Source organism: Balaenoptera borealis (genome assembly GCF_965194805.1).
Source record: "Balaenoptera borealis genome assembly, chromosome: 13".
Taxonomy (NCBI): Eukaryota; Metazoa; Chordata; class Mammalia; order Artiodactyla; family Balaenopteridae; genus Balaenoptera; species Balaenoptera borealis.
The window spans coordinates 101118057-101144047 of record NC_138870.1 but is presented as its reverse complement, the minus strand read 5'-3'; the positions used below and the strand labels follow the sequence as shown (position 1 = coordinate 101144047).

The following is a 25991-nucleotide window of genomic DNA, read 5'->3' as shown; positions in this document are numbered from 1 at the left end:
TACAGCCACCCCGACGGTGGGCCCTGAGGGGACTCAGGATAGAAACAAGATGCCCACCAGCTAGCAGTCAACTGCCTCAGCCAACCCCGACGGTGCACCCTGAGGAGACTCAGGATGAGAAAGCACAGGATGCTGGCCCCATGTAGCTGAGGTGCATATCAAAGGAATGATTTCAAAGAAGATGTGGCACATACATACAATGGAATATTACCCAGCCATAAAAAAGGATGAAATAATGGCATTTGTAGCAACATGAATGGGCCTAGAGATTATCATGCTAAGTGAAGTAAGTCAGACAAAGACAAATATCATATGATATCACTTGTATGTGGAATCTAAAAAAAATGATACAAATGAACTTATTCACAAAACAGAAACCGACTCACAGACTTTGAAAACAAACTTATGGTTACCAAAGGGGAAACGTTGAGGGGGAGGGATAAATTAGGAGTTTGGGATTAACATATACACACTACTATGCATGAAATAGATAACCAACAAGGACCTACTGTATAGCACAGGGAACTCTACTCAATATTCTGTAATAACCTACATGGGAAAAGAATCTGAAAAAAAATGGATATATGTATATGTATAACTGAAGCACTTCGTTGTATACCTGAAAATAACTAACACAACACTGTAAATCAACTGTACTCCAATATAAAATAAAAATTAAAAAAATTTTTTTAAAAAGGAATGATTTCAGTAAGCCCAGACTCTTGCATCTTCCTGTACATAGAAAAGCGCTAAATTCCTTAACTTGAGATATCTGGCGTTCTTTTACAGCAATCCTTTGATGTTCTGACTACCTGGTCTTTTGTGGCAAAAACTCCTATATATCTTGGCTTCCCGCTTGCCTCTTCAGAAGAGTTTCTCAGCTTTATCCGCGAGGCTGTGTTCCAGGCTTGAAGTCCTCAGAATGTTCACTGAATAAAACATAATTCTCAACTATTAGGTTGTGCATTTTTTTTCAGTCGACAATCTACAAACTGAAAGAGACATTATCGGCCTCCTGTACAGACACCAATGTTCACTGATGGGGCGGGTCAGGACAACTGAGGTCAACACTTCCACATGGAAATGGGAAGAATGGAGGTAGGGCCATTGCTCTGTAGTAATTCTGAAACGCTGCTGGGTGGACATTGTCAAGGCCCCCACCATGCTGCCCCATCATCTCCCTTAGCGACGTCTGAAGTGGACATAGGAGACCATGCCATCCCTGGGGACCATGAAACTCTCAGCTGCCGTCTGCCCAGGGACGGCTGGGGACGCAAGGCTTGTTTTAAGTCAAGAACAGTCAAAGCCTTATTTTAGTCCAAGCTCTGGGTTTCTTTCACAACAGGATTTCCTTAAAAACATAGTAAGCTTCCAATTTATTTGTTTCCAATGAGTTCCATGTTCCATACCTCCACCCAAAACTTCTTTTTGAGATATTGATCTCAATTTTGCTTATCTGCCTTTTTGCCCCTAAGTCTCACTCACTCACAATATAATGGCAGCTACTTTGAGTCTATTGGGACCTTTTTTAATCTGCTTTTTGCCCTGAGGTAGTTTGAGCCTTTGATGTTCAATGGCTTTCTGGATGCTGTATCAAGTTATTTCTGGCTTTCCAATTTTGCTAAGCCCTTAATTTCTGGAATTTCTCTGTTCTCTTTATTCCTGGTTACAAATTAACCACTTCCTTCCTGAATTCATGCAAAATCTTTTTGAGGGTAGTCAACAGCCAAGACACACTTATAATACCCTGCTTTCTCACCTCTTGTTTTAGTGTTCAAGTTCATTTGGCTATAAATTAATGCAGACTGATTGAAGTAATGTGTCAGCATTTATAACCTGGATTGCCTACACCCACCCTCCAGTATCAGTTTCCTTGGTGCCAACCACCAGCCACTAAGCTAATGCCATGTATCTTAGCTTTTAAATGCAGCAACATCAATTATTAGTCAGGACAGGATAAACTATGCTGAGTTCAAAACAAAAGGTTATTTATCCTTCATGCAAAGATGATGCAATCAGGCAATGCTCCAGGGGAACCCTCCTCCATAAAGTGACTCAGGGATCCAACTGCTTTCATTTGGTGTCTCCACAGTTTCAACACAGAGCCTCCCTGTGGTAAATGCACTGAAAGGGACATAGCAAGATAAAGGAAGCTCTCTTAATGACCTCATGCCAGAAACAGTGTTATATATTGTATTCCTAAAACCCCCCAAATGAAAACCTACTATAAAGACACTAGAATCAAATCAACATGCTGTTGGCTTGAGAACAGACAGATTAGAATAAAGAAATATATGTAAGTATATTTGATAACAAAAATAATATTTCAATACAATGGGGAATTATTAATACATAACTATTATTATTGTTTTACTAAACCACAAATATTTCCAAATTATACTAACATGACTAGCTACCGATCAGAAAAAAATAAAACTGGACTCCTATTTTAGCCATATGTAAAAATAAACTTCATATTAAAGACCTAATAAAAATGCAGCAAGAAATTCTAAAGGGTTGTATGAACACTCTCAGTGGAGAGAAATGTACCACACCAAGACCAGATGCCCGGTAGCTATAGAAGGAATGATAAACAGTTAGTAATATAAAAATTAATTTTTCTATGACAAAAGATAACACCAAGTCAATAGGTGAACAAGAGATTTAAACACAGAGAACACATATAAGGTTTACATCTAATTTACAGAGAGCATACAGAAATTGGCAGAAAGGGAATAAACAATCCAACAGGGAAAAAAAGGGACACCAAGAGGCAATTCACAGAATGAATCCAAATGGCAACAAACATACGAAAAGACCTTCACTCACACCGGTATGGGGGAGGGGAGCAAAGTGAAATAACGATACCACTTTACATCAGACGACAAAAAATAAATCTATAAATCTATGGTTAGCAGCTGTATGGGAAAAGGATACTCACGCACTGATGCGAGAAAGGAGAGTTGTTATAATGGTTGTTGAAAGCAACCTGAAAATATCTATTAACATTACATACACCCTTTGACCTGGCATGGATGGAATGGAATTCCTTGTTGGAATGGAAATAAAATGATGCCTATTGACAGAGGACAGAATCGGTGGTATGTGGCCAAGTGAGAAACAACCCACCCTCCAGGAAAAATGCATGTGTCTGTGTATATACCTATATTTATCATAAAACGTATTAACAAAAAGGATGTGTGACATAACATTTACAAATAATAATAAAATATACAATACCCTTTTTTATAAATTTAAAGTAGTCAACTGATCCTCACAGAATATTTTTGCAGATTTTTGCCAAACTCTGTACGTGTAGCCAACCTATAGCTGGGACCCATGAACAAGTGTTGGTCCAACATGAATGTACATTTTTGTTAAAAAGTAAGGTGAAAGGGAAACAAAGAAGTTGTATGTTGAAACTCCACTCATTCATCAGTGGCCTGAGTGCCCTCTTTGTTGAATTGAATAAGTTTTGTTTTTTTAAGTTTATTTATTTATTTATTTTTGGCTGCCTTGGGTCTTCATTGCTGCACGTGGGCTTTCTCTAGCTGCGTTGAGCGGGGGCTCCTCTTCGTTGCGGAGCACGGGCTCTAGGTGTGTGGGCTCAGTAGTTGTGACTCGTGGGCTCTAGAGTGCAGGCTCAGCAGTTGTGGCGCACGGGCTTATCTGCTTGCAGCATGCGGGCTCTTCCCAGACCAGAGCTCGAACCCGTGTCCTCCGCATTGGCAGGTGGATTCTTAACCACTGTGCCACCGGGGAAGCCCCAAATAACAGTTTTCAGATCCTGGAGGAAGAGTTTCTCACTTTTTTTCTGCTAGACACAGTGCAATAGCTGCAGACGTGACTCGCTTTTAAGTTGAATTTGTGTTATTAATGTTAATATTTCTCAAGTCTAGACAACCAACAAAACAATCAATCAAGCCGAGATCTGTAACGTGTGCCGCTTTCTGTGGTGTGTGTGCTTTCGCCATGGCCAGCTTTAAACCACATACAGGACACGTCTGATCACAGACTTAGGAAAATGTGCCCAGAAGCACGCCTTCGTGTTGTATTTTATAATAGATGTAAATAACCTGGAGCATGGATAATAGTTAAAATAATTAGGAAGTGATACGTTTGGAGGATTTATTACCTTTGTTTTGAGTATAATGTATGTATTTAATTATATGTTTATAGAATTTAATATTTTTACTGGTTGCGTTTAGTAACTGGCTCACAATATTCCCGAAGTGCTACCAACAGGCTTTCACGGAGCCGGTATGAGCTGGCTCCCGCACGCCCCTGCGAATGGCTGACTGGTATGCAATGGCCACACGGTAGATTTTTACGCAACTATTTACAAGAATGAACTGGAGTTCTACAGGGGATTTGGAGGGGTTTTCACAAAGAATTGTCCAATAAGAAAAGCAAAATATAGGCAAGAGAATATAATATTGATCACATTTTGGTAACAGAAAGCCCTCTGCCTCCCAGCAAAACCTCTCTATACGTGTCTGTATATACTAATAAACGATTGCATGCGTATTCAGGAGAATAAGGCAACATGATCTGGGGACATAGGGTGGGAAGTGTGGGAAGGAGAAAAGGGAGCCAAGCGAAATAGGAAAACAGAACACAAAAACTGCCAATAAAACAAACCGCACATATGTTAACACATTTCGGCATTTGTGTATAATATATGCATGTACGTGTTCACGTCATTAAAATATATTTTTAAACTTAGTCCTTAGTTGGACAGTTATTTAGGTTATTTATTGTTTTCTAACAAACCACCCCAAAAGTTAGTAGCTTAAAACACCAACAACCGTTTACTACGGCAATTCTGTTGGTTGAGCGTGTGGGTCTCCTGCTTCGAGTGGTGTCGGCTTGGGGCACTGGGGTGGCCAGAGGTTCAACACGGCCTCCCTGGCATGGCTGGCGGGTGATGCTGGCTCCAGGCAGGGACTTCATTCCTCCTCCACGTGGGCCTCTCCACACGGCTGCTTGGGCTTCCTCACAGCATGGTGATGGGGTGCTACGAAGGAGTGAGTGCTGGGGTGAGTGACGGCTGTGGTGTCAGAGAAGGTACAGGAGGTCAAATTACAAGGGGTCTTGCAATCCCTGTGAGGACTTTGGCTTGTATTTCAGGTGAAAAGTGGGAGCTTTTGCAAAGTTTTTGAGTGTTGCTCTGGCGTAACGTTTTTCAAGGGTTATTCTGAGTGCTGTGCTGAGAACAGACTGTAGGGGGTCAGGATGAAGGTGGCTTGTACCAGGATGGAAGCAGTGGGGGTGGTGAGAAGTGGTCAGATCCTGGAGGCATTTTGGAGGTACAGCCAATATAATTTCCTGACAGATTGGATGTGGGGTGTGAGAGAAAGGGGGGCACCACGGATGAATGCAAGGCTCTTGGCCTGAGCAACTGAAGGACGGGGCAGCTGCCAACTGAGGAGGAAGCTGGGAAGAGATCGGGCGCTCCGTGGTGGACGTGTCGAGCTTGAGAAGAGGTGGCTTTGACGTCCAAGTGGAACCATCACGGAGGCAGTTGGAAACCTGTTAGCCATCAAAGAGAGGGGCCTGGAGGCATTGTCATCTCAGTGGTTTTAAAGCCACCAAACAGAGAAGAAAAAGAAATAAAAGGAATACAAATTGGAAAAGAAGACGTAAAACTGTCACTGTTTGCAGATGACATGATACTATACATAGGGAATCCTAAAGATGCTACCAGAAAACTACTAGAGCTAATCAATGAATTTGGTAAAGTTGCAGGACACAAAATTAATGCACAGAAATCTCTTGCATTCCTGTACGCTAACAACAGAAGATCAGAAAGAGAAATTAAGGAAACAATCCCATTCACCATTGCAACAAAAAGAATAAAATACCTAGGAATAAACCTACCTAAGGAGGTAAAAGACCTGTACTCAGAAAACTATGTCTCTGATGAAAGAAATCAAAGATGATACAAACAGATGGAGAGATGTACCATGTTCTTGGATTGGAAGAATCAATATTGTGAAAATGACCATACTACCCAAAGCAATCTACAGATTCAATGCAATCCCTATCAAATTACCAGTGGTATTTTTTTTACAGAACTGGAACAAAAAGTCTTAAAATGTGTATGGAGACACAAAAGACCCCAAATAGACAAAGCGGTCTTGAGGGGAAAAAACGGAGCTGGAGGAATCAGACTCCCTGACTTCAGACTATACTACAAAGCTACAGTAATCAAGATAATATGGTACTGGCACAAAAACAGAAATATAGATCAATGGAACAAGATAGAAAGCCCAGAGATAAAGCCATGCACCTAAGGTCAACTAATCTACGACAAAGGAGTCAAGAACATACAATGGAGAAAAGACAGTCTCTTCAATAAGTGATGCTGGGGAAACTGGACAGCTACATGTAAAAGAATGAAATTAGAACACTCCCTAACACCTTCCACAAAAATAAACTCAAAACGGATTAGAGACCTAAATGTAAGACTGGACACTATAAAACTCTTAGAGGAAAACATAGGAAGAACACTCTGACGCAAATCACAGCAAGATCTTTTTTGATCCACGTCCTAGAGTAATGGAAATAAAAACAAAAATAAACAAATGGGATCTAATGAAACTTAAAAGCTTTTGCAAAGCAAAGGAAACTACAAACAAGATGAAAAGACAGCCCTCAGAATGGGAGAAAATATTTGCAAACGAATCAACCAACAAAGGATTAATCTCCAAAATATATAAACAGCTCATGCAGCTCAATATTAAAAAAACAAAGAACCCAATCAAAAAATGGGAGGAAGACCTAAATAGACATTTCTCCAAAGAAGACATACAGATGGCCAAGAAGCACATGAAAATCTGCTCAACTTCACTAATTATTAGAGAAATGCAAATCAAAACTACAATGAGGTATCACCTCACACCAGTTAGAATGGGCATCATCAGAAAATCTACAAACAAATGCTGGAGAGGGTGTGCAGAAAAGGGAACCAACCCTCTTGCACTGTTGGTGGGAATGTAAACTGATACAGCCACTATGGAGAACAGTATGAAGGTTCCTTAAAAAACTAAAACTAGAATTACCATATGACCCAGCAATCCCACTGCTGGGCATATACCCAGAGAAAACCATAATTCAAAAAGACACATTGCAGCACTATTTACAATAGCCAGGTCATGGAAGCATCCTAAATGCCCATCGACAGACAAATGGATAAAGAAGATGTGGTACATATATGCAATGGAATATTACTCAGCCATAAAAAGGAATGAAATTGGGTCATTTGTAGAGACATGGATAGATCTAGAGACTGTGAAGTAAGTGAAGTAAGTCAGAAAGAGAAAAACAGATATCGTATTTTAATGCATATATGTGGAGCCTAGGAAAATGGTACAGATGAACCGGTTTGCAGGGCAGAAATAGAGACACAGATGTAGAGAACAAATGTACGGACACCAAGGGGGGAAAGTGGCCGGGGGGGTGGGGTGGTTTGGGATTAACATGTATACACTAATATGTATAAAATGGATAACGAATAAGAACCTGCTGTATAAAAAAAATAAATTAAATTAAATTTAAATTTTTTTTAAATAAAATAAAATAAAATAAATAAACCACCTAACAGGATCACTGGGGCAGCAAGAGGTTAATAAAAGGAGATACAGTCCAAGGACTGAACACTGAACGTGATCAAGGTCAAGGAGACAGGAAGAAGCATCCAGGGAGTGAGGAGACACTAGCAGAGGGCACGCGGGGTCCTGGGAGCCAGGGGAGGAGGGGCAGCCAGGAGGAGAGAGGGACCCACCAGCAGAGTCGGAGGCAGCTGATGGGTCAGGAAGCTGAGGTCTGACGGCCGACACTGGATTTTGGCTTTCAGGGTCTGGACGGGGCAGGGTCACTGCTGACTTCATTTAGAGCAGTTTCAGGGAATCTCTGGCATGAAAAGCCTGCTTGGAGGGGGCTGGGGGCAGATTGAAGAAAGATGGGGAGGAGTTTTGCTCTTTCAAGAAGATTTGCTATCAAGAGGGGGAAGGAGACAGCAGTGGAGGCCAGAAGAAGTGGGAGAGGAAGGCTTCTTTGAAGATGGGAGAAATAGTTGGGTACGTGATACTGATGCTAAGAGCTGACGGGGAAGCACAGGTGGAGCACGGCTCCTGAGCCCGGCAGTGATGGGCCGGGGCCAAGTGCACGACGGGACTGAAACAGACCTGGCCTGTCCCGTGCAGCCTCTCCTCTTTGATGGGTCTTTCCAGCCGGATGGCACCCCACCCTCACTCCGCTTGCCCTGGCTCTTCCCGCCCTGCCCACCCACTCCAAGAGCTTCTGAACCACGCTCACATGGGCCCTTGTCGGGAACAGCACATGTCCTTTTAAAAGACCATCCTGCTTGCTGTCGGATGCCCCACCTTCCTATTAATCGCCTCAGAAAATAACCAAGCGGCTGGCAAATATTCGAGCCAAACCCCTGTGCGGGCGGCAAGACGTGACATGAAAAGGAATCTGTAGCAGGAGCCCGACAGACAGGGCCAGACGGGCGCTGATTAGAGATGTCTATTTGTGGCTCCCAGGCTAATTTCTGGATATGATAATGAATAAATATTGGTCTTTCCTTCTGCAGCCTTTTCCATCTGGGTGGTTCAACCAAATAGATGCTGCCACCTCTTGTTTTCTAGAACTGTGGAGAGATTGGGGCCAGAGTGGAGTAGGGTGTCACCCAGCATCTCACAGCCAGAGGGTAGCAAGACAGGGAGAGGAGCAATGGAAGTTCAGAGACCCTTGGATCGGAGCTGTGATTGCCCTAAGCGCAAGCTCTACCTCCTGTTTTTGTCTCTGTAACACACCCTGAAAAGTGCTCATCCAACTACCGCTTGAATACCACCAGTGACGGGGAGCTCACTACCAAAAAGCAGTTTGTTCCACGGTTAGATGGTACAGAATGTTAGAAAGACTTTTTTCCTTTGTAAGACTTCTTTTTTGAATTCCTATAATGTCCTGAGCACTGTTCTAGACACAGGATGCAGTGAATAAGACCTAACAGGGTGCCTGCCTTCAGTGGACTGATAAACAGGAACCCACACAGACAGCAAAACGAAGGGAGGGAGGAGGTAACAGCTAGTGCTGAACAATGCAGAGGATATAGGATGGTGTGAGCATCCTATATCCTAGTGACAAATGCAGAGGCTCTGGGGTGGTGAGAGAGAGCAGCGGGGCTGCTCCAGCTTGGTGACCAGGAGCCGTGACCACTAAGCTAAGAACTGGGTCAAGGAGCCGGGCGTGCAGATGCCAGCAAGGACAGCATTCTGGACAGAGGGAGGTAACGTGGGGATCCGCTGGCCTCTGAGGATGGGAGGGACCACCCCGAGGCAGCAGCCAGCCTCGATGTCCTCACTGGGAGAGGGTCTGTCCCTGGACCGAGACGATTGGGCATTTGGCAGCAGGGCGCTGTTCCTCCTCCCCGAGCCTGGAGGGGGCTGTCTGGGTGTGTGCTACCCGCGGGCAGTGCCCTCCCCATCAGGTCACCTCCCAGCCGTCCCCGCCGCCCCCCACTCTAGGTCTCTGCAGCCCCCCACCCCTGCTCTGAGCGGTACTGGGAGGAGGCTGGAGGTGGGCTCAGAGCAGAGGGTCTGGCTGACCCCCCACACCTGGAGATGCCCCTTCCTGCCAGCCACGGAGGCCCAAATCTAGCTCCTCCCACGTCACCCCCTTCCCCACCCTGCCCTCAGGGGCCACGTGCCTAATCCTCTTGCCCAGGGACCGCCCCGCAGACACTTGAAGAAGAACGTGGCCAGATGTGTGAGTGAGACGCCTCTGGGGGATTCCAGCCACCCAAGCCTCCCGATCTGAGGCCTCAGACACTGGGAGCAGAGGTGAGCTGCACTCCTCACCCACAGGGGCCAGGAGCCTAAGAAATGGGAAAGGGGGCTTCCCTGGTGGCGCAGTGGTTGAGAATCTGCCTGCCGATACAGGGGACACGGGTTCGAGCCCTGGTCTGGGAAGATCCCACGTGCCGCGGAGCAGCTGGGCCCGTGAGCCACAACTACTGAGTCTGCGCGTCTGGAGCCTGTGCTCCACAACGAGAGGCCGCAACAGTGAGAGGCCCGCGCACCGCGATGAAGAGTGGCCCCCGCTCGCCACAACTGGAGAAAGCCCTCGCACAGAAATGAAGACCCAACACAGCCAAAAATAAATAATAAATAAATAAATTTATTAAAAAAAAAAAAAAAAAGAAATGGGGAGGTTACCAGGCAGCCAGAGAAACTGGAAGGGAGGAAATTGTTATTAACAATATCTCCTATTCCAAGAGGAAACGTTGACTTAGGATGCTAAGTCCCCCCCACCAGGGTCATGGGCAAATAAAGGGCAGAGGCAGAATTTGAATGTCCAGTTCCTGGTGTGCTAGAGGGCAGTTTCCTGTGGGATCGCCCCGGCTGTGGGAAGGCAGGAAAGGGGTCCGAGGGCTCCAGGGAAAGGAAGTCGCCAGTGTTCTCCCCCGGGGAGGGGGAGGGTGGAGGCCCAGCGCTCGGCCTGTCCAGCAGCATCAGGTCCCCGTGTCACGGGGCGCAAAGCGTCTACGGTTTGCTGGGGGGTGGGGAGGACACTTGAACCAAAGAAACACAGAAACGTTTTCCTCTTGCAAACTGTATAGAGACGTAGGACCACGTGAGCAGGCGGGCACACCCGTCCACGCTCAGAAACACACTTGGTTAACAAGAACAGCCATGGTGACTGAGGACTGGGGTGACCGGCGCGCCGCCACCGTGACCTGTTCTGCAGGGTCCCCGTCACTCGCCGGTGCTCACCGACCCCTTCTCCCACCCACCAGTGCTGGGCATGGGGGCACTCAGCGGGGGAGGCAGACCCATCTGCGTAGGTGGGGCTCACAGAGCAGGGACCCGGGCTGCAGCAGAGGGGGTCAAGGCACAGAGGCCACGTGCAGCGTGAGTTCAAGGCCAAACTGAGAAGTGATGGCCGTGACCCAGAGACGGCAGGACAAGAGCAAAGACAGGGGAGCATAGAACATGCAACAAGGAGGTAAATCCCAGCCAGACCTGAGGTTGTCCCCTCCCTCCCATCCTGCCCAGCAGTGGCCGTCCAAGGCCCTGGGGGGCCCCTTCCTGCACCCCCACTTCTCACTGGCCTCATATCCTAGGCCAGCCAGTCACTGCTTAGTACCGCATGTGCAGGTTTTTTTTAGAGAAGGTGGATGTTTCCTCAAACCCTCGCTCTGTGGAAATGGAGGATGAACCAGGAGGGGCAATAGGTTTCCACTTCTTTGCGTCTGGAGCTATGGTTCGGAAAATCGGCTGCATGTGAGAATCACCTGGGCAGGCTCTAGACCTCCCAGTGTCTACACTGCACCTGGACCAGGGACGGAGAACGTCTACGGGGGGACCCGGAACCAGGCAAGTCCAACGGGATCACCCAAAACTTGTCAGCAATGCACAGTCTGCTTTGACACCCAGGTGAGTTATGCCCACGTAAGTCTGAACCAGCAAGAACAACGTGCCTGGTGTATAATATGCAACCCAGGGGCTCTGGGTCCCCCCCATGGTAACTCACCCACGATGCACTGCCTGTCCCCCTGGACCCTGAGTGCTGGATGGACATCGGCTGGTGGGCCCTGCCTGACCACCACTGCCCAGATTTGATGACCAGGACAGACGAGACAGGACACTGGGCTCTGGGTCTGAGCAAGGCACCTGGCCCAGGGTGCTGCACCCAGCGCATCAGGTGTATCCCATTCCCACCCTGCCCCTGGGATGCTGGAACCCTGTGCAGATCCCCCCAAGCGGGGGCTGTCCTCCTTCTTCTCACTCATCTCTTAGGCAGCCCTGGCACGGCCTTGCCTTTAGAAAGCTCTGCTGATCGGGATGCCTCCTGCACCCTGGCCAGTGACGCCTGGGGGCCTCTGCCTTCTACAGGTGAGCGCGTGGGGCCTTGTCTCCACCTGAGGCCACTGGCTCCTCTGCACCTGTTTCTTGCCTCATTCAGTCTGGGACCTCCGGCCTCTTCCTCGCCTCCAGAACTGCCACGTTGGCCCACTCTGGCCCCCAGACAGGTCCTGTCCCCCAGAACAGCCAGGGCTGGCCATTCAAGAAGATTCCACCTTCCCTGCACACCCCACACTAATTTTGTCCTTGAGAAGCCTTTTGTTGGCGGCACAGGCTGCTGTGACGCGGAAGAGTATCTACGGGTAAACGCTGGGCGCACCCCACCGTTAAAACACAAACTCTACAATGTGCAACCAGAAAATGACGTCCATTTTCCACCATGTGGAAGACTAATCACTGAGCAATAGTCCCACGGCAAAGCAGTGCAAAAGCAATATGCGTATCTACGTATATGAACACGTTTTTATATGCATGCACATATACATATATCATATATGTATTAAAATGCATCACACTGAACAAGCAAGAACAAAGAAAATCCTCACAGGCCAGAGAACTAGGAGGGAAATTGGAAGTCCCCAGAGGCGAGCAGTTGCCGAAGCTGGCTCTGCCCCAGGGACATTCACCAAGGCCAGTCACCTGATGGTCCTTTGCCATGACCGCACTTGGCTGTGGGGCGGGAGGAAAGCCTGGGCCGCCCAGCATGAGTCAGTAGGGAGTCCCACCTACAGCTGGACTCGCCCAAGGGCTATGCTTTCACTGCTGGAATAAGTTAGTAGCAAAAAGCCTAAAGATGAAAAAAAAAAAAAGCCTAAAGACGGAAAAAGCAAGGACACTAGCCTACATCAAGCTTGGCACCGGGGGAAAAGCAGAAAAAGAATCTCCCTGAAGTCATAACCACCAGCCTGCCCTAATGTAGGTTTTACACCGGCCCTGTGGACCACAAATCCCAGACTAAGACTTTAATTTAAAGGAGGCAGGGACTTCCCTGGTGGTTCAATGGGTAAGACTTCACCTTCCAATGCAGGGGGTGCATGTTCGATCCCTGGTCGGGGAGCTAAGATCCCACATGCCTCGTGGCCAAAAAACAAAAACATAAAACAGAAGCAATATTGTAACAAATTCAATAAAGACTTTAAAAATGGTCCACATCAAAAAGAAATCTTTATTAAAAAAAGGGGGGGGGGGCTTCCCTGGTGGCGCAGTGGTTGAGAATCTGCCTGCCAATGCAGGGGACACGGGTTCGAGCCCTGGTCTGGGAAGATCCCACATGCCGCGGAGCAGCTGGGCCCGTGAGCCACAATTTCTGAGCCTGCGCGTCTGGAGCCTGTGCTCTGCAACAAGAGAGGCCGCGAGAGTGAGAGGCCCGTGCACCGCGATGAAGAGTGGCCCCTGCTTGCCGCAACTGGAGAAAGCCCTTGCACAGAAATGAAGACCCAACACAGCCATAAATAATAAAAATTAATTAATTAATTAAGAAAAGGGGGAGGCAACTCAGAGAGACCTTCGGTGTCCCGCTGAAGCAGATATGAATTATCTCTGGAGGTTCCCATTTTCAGCATAAGCCTCGAAGAATTACCAGTGATTAAGTAGAAAGGACACAGGCAGGGCTCACAGAAGACACAGAGGGAAAAGCACCATGAGTGAGAGTCAGTGCAAACAGGATCCGACTGCAGAGACAGGCCCGGAGCCTTAGCTCCTCAGACAAGAACATAAAATAAAGATACCTGTGTGTAGAAAGAATTAAAAGAAGGAATCAAAAATATGAATAAGGAACAAGAGGCTATAAAATGGCCAAGAAATTTTGAAAAGGAAGCAAAGAAAACTTCTAGAAACAACAAAAAACTCTATAATTGAAATAAAATAAACGAATTAAACAGCAGAGTCGACCCAGCTGTCTTAGTCAAGGTGCCGCCAGCTGCCGTAACCAACACCGAAGAGATGAGAGTTCAAACGTTTCTTGATCATCTACAGTTCAAAGCAGGTGCTCCTGACTGGCAGGCAGCTCTCCTCCCGGGGCGGTTCTCCCTGTGGCTCCAGCACATGGCTCCCAAGATGACCACACTTGTCTGCATCAGCTGGCATCACCTGGGCATCACGGAGCACTGAAGGGGATGCAGGGGACCAGAGATGTTGCATCTTACTTTTTTCACATTTCATTGACTGGGACTTGGTTACACAAATTGCAAGGGAGGCTGGGAAATGCAGTCTGTCTGCGTGCCCGTCAGGAAGAGGAAGTGGGTTTGGTGAGCGGCCAGGCTGCCTGGACCACGACAACTAAAGACAGATGAGGATCCGGGAAATGTTAGCCATGGCTATTGCCTAGCTGACAGCACTCTTCAAAACCCTGCCCATCATTATTTCAGTTCATCTTTATGACTCCCACCTGGGGATTAAGCTAAGCTGGGAGGATCGTTCCCATTTTACAGAAAAGGAAACTCAGAGACGGGCAGTGGCTTGCTCAAGACCACACAGCTGCTAAGTGGCCCAGCTGGGGTTGGAGCCCAGGACTTCCCACGACATCACAGCGCTGTCTCTCGTTCCAAACGACAAGGGGAAGGGGAGAGGTCCTGGAGCCAGTGGTCCTCCATTTGCCTCTGTGTTTTCAGCTGAGGTGGTGAACCCACTGGCCTAGCCCAGGGGCTGAGGGAACCAGCCCAAGTCCAGAGCAGTGAACTGAGTTGAGCTCAGCTTTAACACTGGTGTCCTGGGGTATCAGGGAGGCCAGCTGGGTGGGCTCAAGTAAAGGCAGCAGGTCTGGATGTGCCCGACCCCAGGGGAGGTAAGAGGTCACAGTCAGTGGGTCAGCCAGCAAATATTTACCCAGTGCCTCTGATGTGCTAGGTGTCGTGGGTTCCAACAAGCAGAGCCTGGGTGCAGGGAACATACGAAACCCAGGTAGGGTCCACCTGATGATCTAGCTCTTTCGTGCCTGGCCCTGAGCTCCCGGTGTGCCAGGGCCCTGACCCCTTGTCATGGCATCCTCACCAGGACCCATGGGGGGGAGGGGCTTTCAGTTCCATTTTTACAGGTGTAGGAATGATGGCGACGGTGATGGTGGTGGTGATGATGGTGACGGTGATGATGATGGTGATGTCATCTGACATTACTGAATGCTCTATGCCCAGCAATGTTGAAGCTCTTTAGAGGGATTCTCTTCTTTAACTTTCATAATAACCCTACAAAGAGTAGATTCCTTATTGCTTTGATTGGACAGAGAAGTAAACTGAGGCTCAGGGAGGTAAGTGATTCACCCAGCATCACAGAGCAAGTAGCGGACGGACCCAAGATTCACACCTCAGAGTCTGACGCAAGCACTGCGCTCTAACCACGGCACCGCGCTGCCTCGTCCGCCGCGGGCCGTGCGCAAGGACAGAGCCTCCCTCTGAGCCCTCTCTGTATCCTCAGCTCTGAGCCCGGGGCCTGCACACAGTAGGTGCTCAGGAAGGCCTCTTAGGAATGATTTGTGCAGATGCAAAAACCCCACCTGTGCATAGATGCACCCCCTTTACAGGCAATAAGCGTATCAATCGACTTGAAACCATCATAGTGAGATGAATAAAAGCGTGCAATTGTTGGCCAACCCAGGTCTCTTGGCTGGCTCTTCCTGAAAGAATCATTTCTGGGACATCCCTATTGTCTGTTTCCAACCAGCCAGGCCTCCCAGAATCCGCTGTCCCATAGAGCGAGGGGCGCCGGCTGCTCCCTGAGTCAAGCCCACCAGCAGGCGAGGACCCCACGAGCTCGAGGTGAGAATACCTGCAATGTCCCTCTGGCTCGGCTGCCCGGATCTTACAAGGAAGAAGGCCTGAGGCGGGCAGGGATTAGGGGAGGGGAGGTGGCAGCTTCGATCTGTTGCCAAAAGGGGGTGCGGGGGGTGGAGGGACGCTTTTCTCCAGACAAGCTGTTCGCTTACCAGCTGACTCTGGTGAAAGAAAAAAATATTCCCAGTGCCATCTGTTCCCAGAGTGAGGCTGGTGTGGGCCTGGGGCTTCCTGCAGCTCGGGCCGCCAGACCCAGTTTCAGAATCCGAGACAGCTGCCCCCTGGATTATTTTGGGAAGCGGCTCAGCTCTGAGGCACCCCGGCCTTCGAGGCATTTCCCGTCACTCCGAAGCTGTTTGCGCACCAGCCCAAGATTGCCAGCTCCTTCTTGGGCCCTGGACGGTTTCCAGTTCAGCCCACGGTAATTATCCTGCTTCCAGCTCCTGCTGCAACTCCAGCTGGGGTCAGATTTCGTGGAATGTAGGAGAGAGGGAGGTGAGGGCGGTGGGCTCCCCAGCCATTCCCTTCTCAGGCTTCTTTGTGGGAGCCACTCCGCCCACCCAGCCCAAGCCCTGGGACCACCCCCCAGGCGTCTACCCTGTCCCAGAGCTCATCCCTCCTCCGGACTCTCCCCAAGGGTGCCCCCACGCCTTTGTGAGGGATAAGCTCCGGGGGTAGGTGGGAGGAGGGCATCTCAGGCAGGGATAACAGCATCAGGAGGGCCTGGAAAGACCTTGGGGCTTTCAGGGAATGAACTAAAAGCATTTTGGAAAGGACGCGGTGCGGTAGGAGATAGAACATGGTCAACAAGAAGATACTCAAAGCCAGCAGTGCCAGGAGGACCCAGAGCCTCGGGGAGTAGGGGTGGTTTAGCGCAGCATGGTAATGGGATCAGGTTCCCAGGACAGAAAAACTCCAACGGCTGCTGTGGAATCGGGGTCAGAGGGGAGAGCAGCAGAGAGTCCAGCTGGGGACTTACTGTACCCGCCCCGATGGATGGCACGGCGAGGGCCTGGACCTCCAGGGGCAGAGGGGAGGAGTTTAAAAGGCGAACAAAGGGCAGAAAGGACTTGGTGCCCAGGTGGGGGAAAGGGGAGGGTCCAGAGCGAGTCTCAGGTCTCAGGAGGTTGGAGGGGCTGGAAAAAGGGCTGGGGAGTCAGGAGGCAGGACAGGGGAAGGGGCGAGTTCTGACGTCAATCAGGTGAGTTTGGAGTGGGAACCCCAGGGGCCCTGTGTCCAGGGCAGTTCAAAATGTGGGTCTGGTCAAGCAGGAGCATGGTGGTTGCCAGGGGCCGGAGGGAGGGGTGTGGAGAGTTACTGTCTAACGGGTACAGAGTTTTGGTTTTGCAAGATGAAAAGAGTTCTGGAGATGGTGGTGACGTCGGCACACAGGGCGAAGTTAACTTAATGCTACTGAATTGCAAGTGTTACGATGGCTAAAATGGAAAATTTCATTATGTGTATTTTACCACAATAAAAAAAATTTTAATGGACTCAACGCTCCATTAAAATGCAGAGGTATTCAGATCAGATAAAAAGACACAACTATTTGTATCTATAAGAAACCCTCTTTATATATAAAGACACAGATCGTTTAAAAGGAAAAGAATAGAAAAGATCCCCCGCTAACACTAAAAGAAAGCTTGAGTGGCTGTATTAAAATCAGATTTTAAAATCTGATTCAAAGTAAAAAAATAAATTTAAAATCTAAAATCAAAGTAGATTTCAGAGCAAGAGATGTTACAAAGGATAAAGAGGACATCAAAAGGCCGTGACAATCCCCGATGGGCATGCAGTTGGGTACTAGGTGGTCTCTCTCTCTCTCTCTCTCTCTCTCTCTGTTCCCATATCCCCCCCTCTCCCACCGGCCCCCCCATCCCAGGTACCCCTCCCTGTGCCTGGAGCCCAGCTCCTGTCACCTGCCCAGGTACCTCCCTCCAGTAAGATTCTCCCTCTCACATTTCATCTTTTCTCTTCTGGACCCTCCCTGTGGCCATTTAAACAGGCTCAAGCCTCCGCACTCATAAGCGGTCGCATCCCCCAAGGCCCCACTTTCCGTCTTCATACCAGGCTCCCTGAAAGCATGAAATCGAGGCCCCCCCATCCTGGCGGTCTTGGCTCCCTCTCTTCCATAGCCCTCCCCCCGAAGGTTGGCCATCCTCACCCTTGTTCAGTTTGACAGCAAATCAGAAAAAATTTTTAAATTGATTTTTGTAGCTCTGTTGAGGAATAATTTACAAAAGGTAAATTTTTCCCAATAAGTGTACGATTTGATGAGTTTTGACACATGTGGACAGTCACGTAACCACAGTGATCACACATAGAACATTCCCGTCACCCCAAAGTTCCCTCCTGCCCCTACCAGGGTTTCGCCTTTTCTAGAATTTCTTATAAATGTGTAGCCCTTTGTGTCTCATTTCCGTCACTTAGCCTAATGTTGTTGAGAGGATCCAGGCTGTTTTGTACCAACACCCTTTCCTCTTTGTCGCTAAGCAGAAGCCCATTACATGGACACATTCTAATTTGTTTATGCCTTTGCCGGCGATGGACATTTGGGTTCTTCCCAGTCTTTGGTTTTTATGAATACTACTGCTATTCATGTCTAAGCCTTTGTGTAGACATATGTTCTCATTTTTCTTGGATAAATACCTAGCAGTGGAATGGCTGGGTCATATGGTGAGTGTTTGTATCACTTTATAAGAAATTGCCAAACTGTTTTCCAAAGTAAATGTACCATTTTGCATTCCCACCAGCAATGTATGAGAATTCTAATTGCTCCACATCCTTGTCAACACTTGCTATTGTCAGTTTTTCAATGTAGCCATTCTAGGGGGTGTATAGTGAGATCTCATTGTGGTTTTAATTTTATTTCCCTAATGACTAATGGTATTGAAAATCCGTGTTAATCAGCTCTGGCTACTATAATAAAATACCATAGACTGGGTGTCTTTAAAATCAGACATTTATTGCTCACAGTTCTGGTATCTGGGAAGTCCAAGATCAAGGTGCCAGATGATTTGGTGCCTGGTGGGGGCCCTCTTCCTGGTTTGCAGGCGGCCACCTTCTTGCTGTGTCCTCACATGGCAGAGAGCTCTGATCTCTCTTTTCTTATAAGGACTCTAATCCCATCACAGGGGCCCCACCCTCATGGCCTCATCTACACCTAATTATCTGTGAATCAGGAGGTAAGGGGAGCATGTGGACGGCGGGTGGGTTGGAGGGAAGACTCTGAGACTGTCTCACACTCAGACACCAGCTCCAAGGGTTCCTTAGGTCCCTCCCCGTAGGCAGGACATTCTCCATGCTCCACCAGCTGCTCTGGCAAAGATGGCCTGGCCCATGCCGGCCCCCTGCCCCAAAGCCCCTCCCCCAATCCAAGGCTGTCAAACTGTGACAACCCCAGACCTAGCGGGCTCTGTCCTCCACAGGGGCTTGGAGCTGGGAGAGCAGGGAGGAGCCCAGCACCAGCCAGGGTCCACCGCCCCGCCCTCCCCTGTGGGCCCTCCCTACCCCCAGCCCCGCCCGCCCTGCTTCCTCCAGGCTGGTGCCCATCTGATGTCAGCTCTGGGACTCCCTGTTCAATCCTCCCACAGGGACTTTTGCTTTAAGAAATGTATGCAGCAGGTGCTGAGTCTCGCTGGAGAGAGAGGGAAACACACACACACACACACACACACACACACACACACACACACACACACACGCGGCAGCTCCCTGGGGACCGACTGGGAGACGATCTGACCCACTAATCAGCCACAAAGACGTCTTCTCTGTGACTTTTGGGCAAAGCTCACCATCACGGCCGTAGGGCTGGGCCTGGGCCACAGTTCCTCTGAAAAGTAACTGAATTGACGTTCCCGAAGGGCACAGCGGCCTGGTTTTGGAGCCACTTAGGGCTCCTGCCTCTGGAGGGTGATGCTGGGGCCATCACCCTACTCGAGAGGCAGGCGGGCTGCAGTAGCTGAGTGTGGGCAGGCGGGTCTCTGCCGTCAGGTCAACCCTGACACCTGAGGGGCCGTCCGGCTCCAGGGCGGGACCCTCGGCCCCAATGAAGATCAGCTCCGCTGGGCTCTCGGCTGCCCCAGGGGTGGCCTCAGAGACAAGAGCCCCTCCCACGCCCACCCTGTGGGGAGAGAGGCTGCGTGGGGGGTGGGGGGTCAGCTCATATTCATGCACATTTAGCGGGGCCCTTCCCAGAACAACGGCAGGCTCCCCAAATCCCTCCCAGAAATACATTTGTTAAAAGAAACTGAGCGAGGCCAGAGGTTGGCTCAGAACGAATCCACGCTTAGTGAGTTCAAAGATATTCAGACGGATGGAAACAGCAGAGAGGGAAGGGGGGCTGGGGCGTGCCGCAGGCACACAGGATAAGAGTGGGAGGCCCAGGGGCTGGCTGGACGGGGAGGAGATCCCTCTGCGGCCCTCAGGACCTCCAGCTGGGCCTGGCAGGCAGGTTCTGAGAAGCAGATTTTGGGGGCTGTGACGGTTAATTTGGGGATTCCAGGGGCACCCCGTCCGCGCTTTCTTTCAGCTTGTGCTTGCGAAACAGGCTGTAGAGGACCCGCAGTGTGCTCTTGGCGTCCTTGTTCACTATGTCTGCGGGCCAGGGGAGAGCAGGGCAGGGTTCAGGCCTGGGCAGGGGGTGGCCAACCGTCCACCTTTGCCCGGGACCAAGGGGTTCCCTGGGACACAGGCCTTCAGTGCTAAACCCGGGAGAAACCCCGGCAAACCAGGACAGTTGGTCAAGCTGGGCCTGAGTCCCAGGACCCATCACAGGGTGTGCCACCTCCTCCTCCTCCCCTGCACCCACCTGTGGGGCCCCCAACATTGCGACTCCTCCAGGCCTCAGCCCTCTGCACAGCCCATCCCCAGGGACCTCAGTCCCCCATCTCCTCTCCCCAGGACCATCCTCCACTGGCGTGGGTAGGAGCTGTGGACACAGTGCCCCTCATAGGAAAACTCAGCAAACGCCAGGCAAGAGGCCGCACCAACACAGGGCTGTCCCCACGCCCCGTGCCCCGCTCGGTGGCGCTCGCCCGAGGCTGGCTGCCCACGAGTGCCCTGCACTCACCTTCGGGGCTGACGGGGTGGTTGAGAAGGCCTTCATCCTTCAGCAGCTCCAGGGCCAGGGTGACGTTGTGTAGCTACAATGACAAGACCCCATCAGATGTCAGCACGATGACCCATCGTGCAGCAAGGAGGCCACCTCTAGTGGGAAAGGCAGCCCCTGAGGAAGGCACCCAGCCCAGGGATCAGGGAAGGCTTCCTGGTGGAGGTGACACCTGGGGGTGAGTCCTGCCAGGTGAGGGGACTAGCCAGGGAAGGGAGCATGGGTTCATCCTGATCTTTTCCGAAGAAGCCCCGAAACCCGTGAGCAACAGAGACTCCCTCAGGAACAAACAGCTGAGTTCCATGGGTAAAGCATAGATGAGGAGACCGACATTCAGAGCGGCCACAGGGCTCATCTGAGCTCACAGGACGGAAAGTGTCGGAACCAGGTGCCTGCAAAATAGACTGGGGGCTGGAGGAGCCACCTCTACCCAGGTGCCTGCCCTTTGTGCCACCCCTCTGCCTGGGCTGGCGCCTGAGACACCGATCCCAGCACTGAGGAGAATGCCCGGGCCAGAGTCAGGCCCACCCAGGTTCGGATCCCCGCTCGGTCCTGGGGAGCCTCGAGCAAGTCCCTCGGCGCCTTGGGGCCTCCACTTGCTCCCTGCAAAGCGGGGTCTCCACCATCTCCCCCGATCCAGGACCCCGGGTGGCGGGCCCTGGGGAGCCCCATCAGCCCTCGGCTCAGAGCCGCCCATCTGTCAGTGGAGCCCTGCCTTTTCACAGCTAGTTTCTCCCTGGGGCCTCAGATCCCACCGAAAAGACCCCTGCCCTTCTCCTTGGGGCAGCAGGCTGGTGTGGTAAAAAGAGGACATGGGGCAAGGCAGGACAAGCCAGGGATAAAGCTGGCTGAGTCCCCTATTCCCTGGCACCTCAAGCAGGTCCTTCCTTCAACGGTCTCAGGCCCACTGTGCTGACTGGATGTCCCAGACTGGTGGCCGGCAGTGCCGGTCCCTTCCCTCCCCATCTGCCGACCATCCCAGCCCCAAAGCCCGCTTCAAACAGGCCAGGCAGTTCCCATGGCAACCTAGCCAGGGGCCCAGAGACCCGGCTGGCGGAGCAGCAGATGAGCAAGGCCCATCCGAGGAGGCCGCCCTGCCTAGGCCGCCTGCAGTCACCTCCTGGTGGGTCTGGGCAGATCTGGGTTAGATGTCTGTGCACCCGCCCGACTACGTCACAAGTCACAGGTCAGACAAGGCATGTGTCCTGCCTGGGCCTTTGTCCCCTCATCTGTATAAGGGGAATAGTGCATCTTCCAGAGGCCTTTCCAAGCTGCCATGTAGATCCAAGTGTGATGGTGGACACAGGATTGGAACCACAGGGCAAGACTTGAAGGTGGGATAATGAAGGCAGAGCCAGGGCTTCCCTGCAAATTCCAGCTGTCCGGGCTCCTACAAGGGCTGGGAAGTGAGGCGTGTAGGAGGGCCTGAAGCCCCTGAGAAAGAACTCTGTCTGAGAGGGAAAGGGGCAGGTCACCGTCCCGGTCCAAGGGCACAAGGCAGGGTCAGGGGGAGCATCTTCCGCCCACGCCAAGGACTCCTGCCACATCCCGGGCAAGGGGCCAGAGTCCTCCATGGCAGCTGGTGGCCGTGCAGGGACCACAGGGGTCTGGAAGGCAGTGAGCAGAGCCCTTCTCCACGGGGGAGAGTTGATGGAGCATCACATGGACAGAGGCCCTGAGCTGGGTCCAAGATGCAAGAGAGAGAGTGGCAGAGGCTGGGTCAGCGGCCCAGCAGGGCTGTCCCCTCGAGAGCCCATCAAGAAGAAGAAACCAAGGCTGTCACAGGTGCCAATGCTCCCAAGCAGGTGAGACACACCTCTGGGGAGGCCCAGACCAGGTGGAAGCAAACCTCAGAGTGAGGGGCTAAGACCTCCACTGCTCGTCCCGTGCCTTTGTCCCCAAGTCTTCCCCCGACTGGAAAATGAGGGTTACAACTATTGCTATTATTCTCATTCTCATCATGAACACTATTTACAGGGCGCACAGAAAGTAAATGTCAGAGTGAGAACGAGACAGCCGGGCTGGGTTCCCCCGCCTCGCAGCCCTGCCTTTGATGCGCTCACCCTCTAAGCCCGCATCCCCACAGCATGGTCCAAGGTGCAGAAAGCCAAACAGCTTTGGGAAATGTTGGCTTCGACAAAGTTCTATGGAAATCCTCTGCTGCAGGACTTCTCAGAGCCTTGAATATGTTTTGGTGTGTCATGAGCCTTCAAGACTGTGCATGTTTTCCCAGGTGACTTGACCATAAGATCCATTTGTCACAGAGCAGCTCACGGGACCAGTGTCTTGGAAAGACTTCCTTCCCTTATTTAAAAAATATTTATTGAGCATCTACTATGCGCTGGCCACGCAACAGGGGCAAACCCAGACCCACTACCTGCCCTCGTGGGATTTGAGAATTGCTGCCATCAACTAGAGCAATGATCACACTTGTTTCTATGGGTCACACTCCTCGGTGGTGCTCAGTCTGACCAGGAGAGCTGCCCCAGGCTCCAGCCTGATCCCACCACACTCTACCCAAAGCATCATTTTTCTTCCGCGCACAGTTTGAGATGATGAAAGTATGGAGCTGAGAGAAGGTTACGACCCAGAAGGATGCATTCAAATCATCCCCGGGAGAAGTAACTGCATGTCGGAAGAAGCCAGAGATTCTTGGCCCCGGTGCTTTCATTTCTGCAGAGAAAATGATCGCCTTTCTCCTCCACCCCTACTCCTCTTCCCTCAGGGAATGGCAACCTTTGCCATTGGCAAAGAAGGTCTGATAACGAGAAATTCAATTGCCAGAGGCCACACTGCGGAGATAACAATTCCTCGGAAAGGGCCGCTGTTCCTGCCCTCTTCAGCTAATGACTTCCCCAGCATTTTTATTACACATTCCTGTGGCTGAGATTTCCTACAATAGTCCATAAAAATGCATTCTTGGGGTCTGAGCTGAGAGGCTGCTTCTTTTCCCCCACATAGATTGTGCCTCATCTTTGGAAGCTGGTCCTGAAGCCGGTCCTAAAGCCGGTGGAGTTGGCAGGCTGCCTGCACACAGGGGCCTTAGAAGTTGGGACGTTTGTCCCTGGCTTGTAACTAACTAGGGGTTGGAGGTGAGCAAATAGTGATCACACCTTGACATCCCATGAAATCCCAACACCTGAGTAACAGAGAGAGGACCCCTGTGCTGTTCTGAGCCCCTCGTCCCCAGGGGGCCTACGTGTGACCTGCCCGTCTCCATCCTCCCACCCTCATCACTGATCACACACAGGCCTCCTGCCTTCCGGATGAAGGTCAGTGCCACGGTCTCAGCCTCGCTCTGACCCACCTAAGCCCCCCTGTCCCCGCAGCTCCGGGCGAGCCTCCTTCTTGGCCATCGAAAGGCTCACCACCCGCCCCCGTCTCCCATGGGGCTCACTCTGGCTCCCCCGGAATGACGCAAGGAGGCGGCTCTGGCTTTGGAGAGAGACGAGCCTGGATGCCAGTCTGACCTCGACCCTAACTGGTGGTGTGCTCCTGACCAGCTTACTAGCTCCCTCTGAACTCAGTTTCCCCAGAGCAAAATGGGGATGGGGAATAGTTCCTACACAGAGGCCTGATGTTGGGAGGAATTAACAAGTTCATCCAGGGAGGTGAGCGCCTCCCTGGCCCCAGTTCTGCATCGTCTCTGCACCACACACCGCAGGGCTCTCCCGCCTCTGCACCAAGGCCGCAGGGCCTCCTCTGGCCAAGAGGATGAAGAGGAAGTGACGGCACCCCAGGTCTGAGCCTGCGCCTTGTGTGTTCTGCTTTGTCTCTGTGTCCCTGCCATTGCCGTGAAAAAAACATGCCAGGCTCACTGCCAGTCCCAGGGAGGAGGAGAAGCACGTGGCACGGAGCTGAACGGCCCCAGTGACCCCAGCCTACATGGCCTGACGCCCAGCCCACCCCGGGTGAGTGATGGAGCCCAGCCAAGCCTAGAGCAGCCAAACCCAGCCGACCCGCAGATCCACAAGAACGAAGGATTGCAGTTTTAAGCCACTGGTTGTTTGGGTGGTTTGTTACACAGCATTTTCGTGGCAATAGCTGATTAACACAGTGCCTGGTGAAGGACAAGAACTTAGTAAGTGTTGACCACTGTTTCTACCACCACTAGAGCTACAAACACCGCACTGCTCTAGCCTGTTTGCTTCTCAGCTCTTGGGAATCTGAGCCCCAAATCAATCTTCAAGTCAAGAGCACCCCTGCCTCCTGGGAAGGTGGAGATGATGCCACAAAGATGGCATCTTCCTGCTGCAAAGGAGGAAGTGTGGGCTGAGGGTTGGGTGGCCAGTCCTGGTGTCAGACCTGCCACTGAGTAGCTGGATGGCCCTGGGCATGTCCCAAAGCCTCAGTTTTCCCCTCTGTAAAATGGAGATACAACCCTGCCCTACCTCCCTCGCAGGGGTATGGAGTGAGGGAGAAATGGGGTAAAGGGCCAGGTGAGGCCGGAGGCAGGTGGGACTCCAAGAGAATGTGAGAGTAGCCATGGTTCGGGGCCCTATAGGATGCCCAAGAGCTCAGAGGGGATAAGGTGGTCAGAGCCGACCACCCGGCTAAGGGGGTTGAAGCAAAGCAGGGGGCAGGATGGGCCTAGAGAACGGCCTGGGAAAGATCTGGAGATGCCAGAGGCCCAGGCTGAGTAAGGACCACAGGCAGGCAGTGAGGCTGCGGCCGGGGGTCAGGCAGGCTGGGAAGGCGGGCCTGGAACATTCGGCAGGGGACCGGGTAGGTCAGGCTTGCAGCCAGAAGCAGGTACAGACAGGGCTGCGGATACGTCGGGGCCAGGCACAGATCGAGTCTGGAACTGGCCCGGGGTCAAGGGTGTACAGGCTCACCTCCCAACCCCAGGCAGGCCTTGAGGTTTGAACCAGCCCCAGGGCCACGGGCACATCAAAGGGGACAGAAATCTTTCCTTTTCCCAGAAACGCCCCAAGGCTGGCACTGGGAACCGGCACCCAGCCCTGCCTGGTGTCCCCTCTCTGTGGAGGGTTGAAAGGGTGCCCTCCTACCCTGGGTTGCCGCTGAGCCGTCCCCGGGACCCTGGTGCAGACAGAGAGAAGCTGGCCACCTGGGGTCCTGGGCGGGTCTGGGGGACCAGGGACCACATGCCCCTGGAGGCTTCCACATGCCCCTGGAGGCTTCCACCTCTGTGATACTCCAGACTCTTTCCTATTATTTGTATGGTCTGAGGGGTGGCAGGCCAGGGACTGAACACATTATAGAGGCAAAAAGCCTGAGGTGCAG

General features: G+C 51.2%; 1 protein-coding gene across 1 annotated transcript in view; it reads right to left on the bottom strand.

Moving 5' to 3' along the window:
• Positions 1–19177: 19177 nt before the first annotated feature.
• The window catches only part of PARVG (parvin gamma), a 28713-nt gene continuing 21899 nt past the window's right edge, over positions 19178–25991 (bottom strand). The window contains exons 12-13 of the mRNA XM_082350867.1: positions 20709–20781; positions 19178–20233 (exon numbers count right to left, since the gene is read on the bottom strand). Of these exons, the coding sequence (XP_082206993.1) occupies positions 20124–20233; positions 20709–20781 (183 nt within the window). The 3' untranslated portion in view covers positions 19178–20123. The remainder of the gene's footprint in view (positions 20234–20708; positions 20782–25991) is intronic.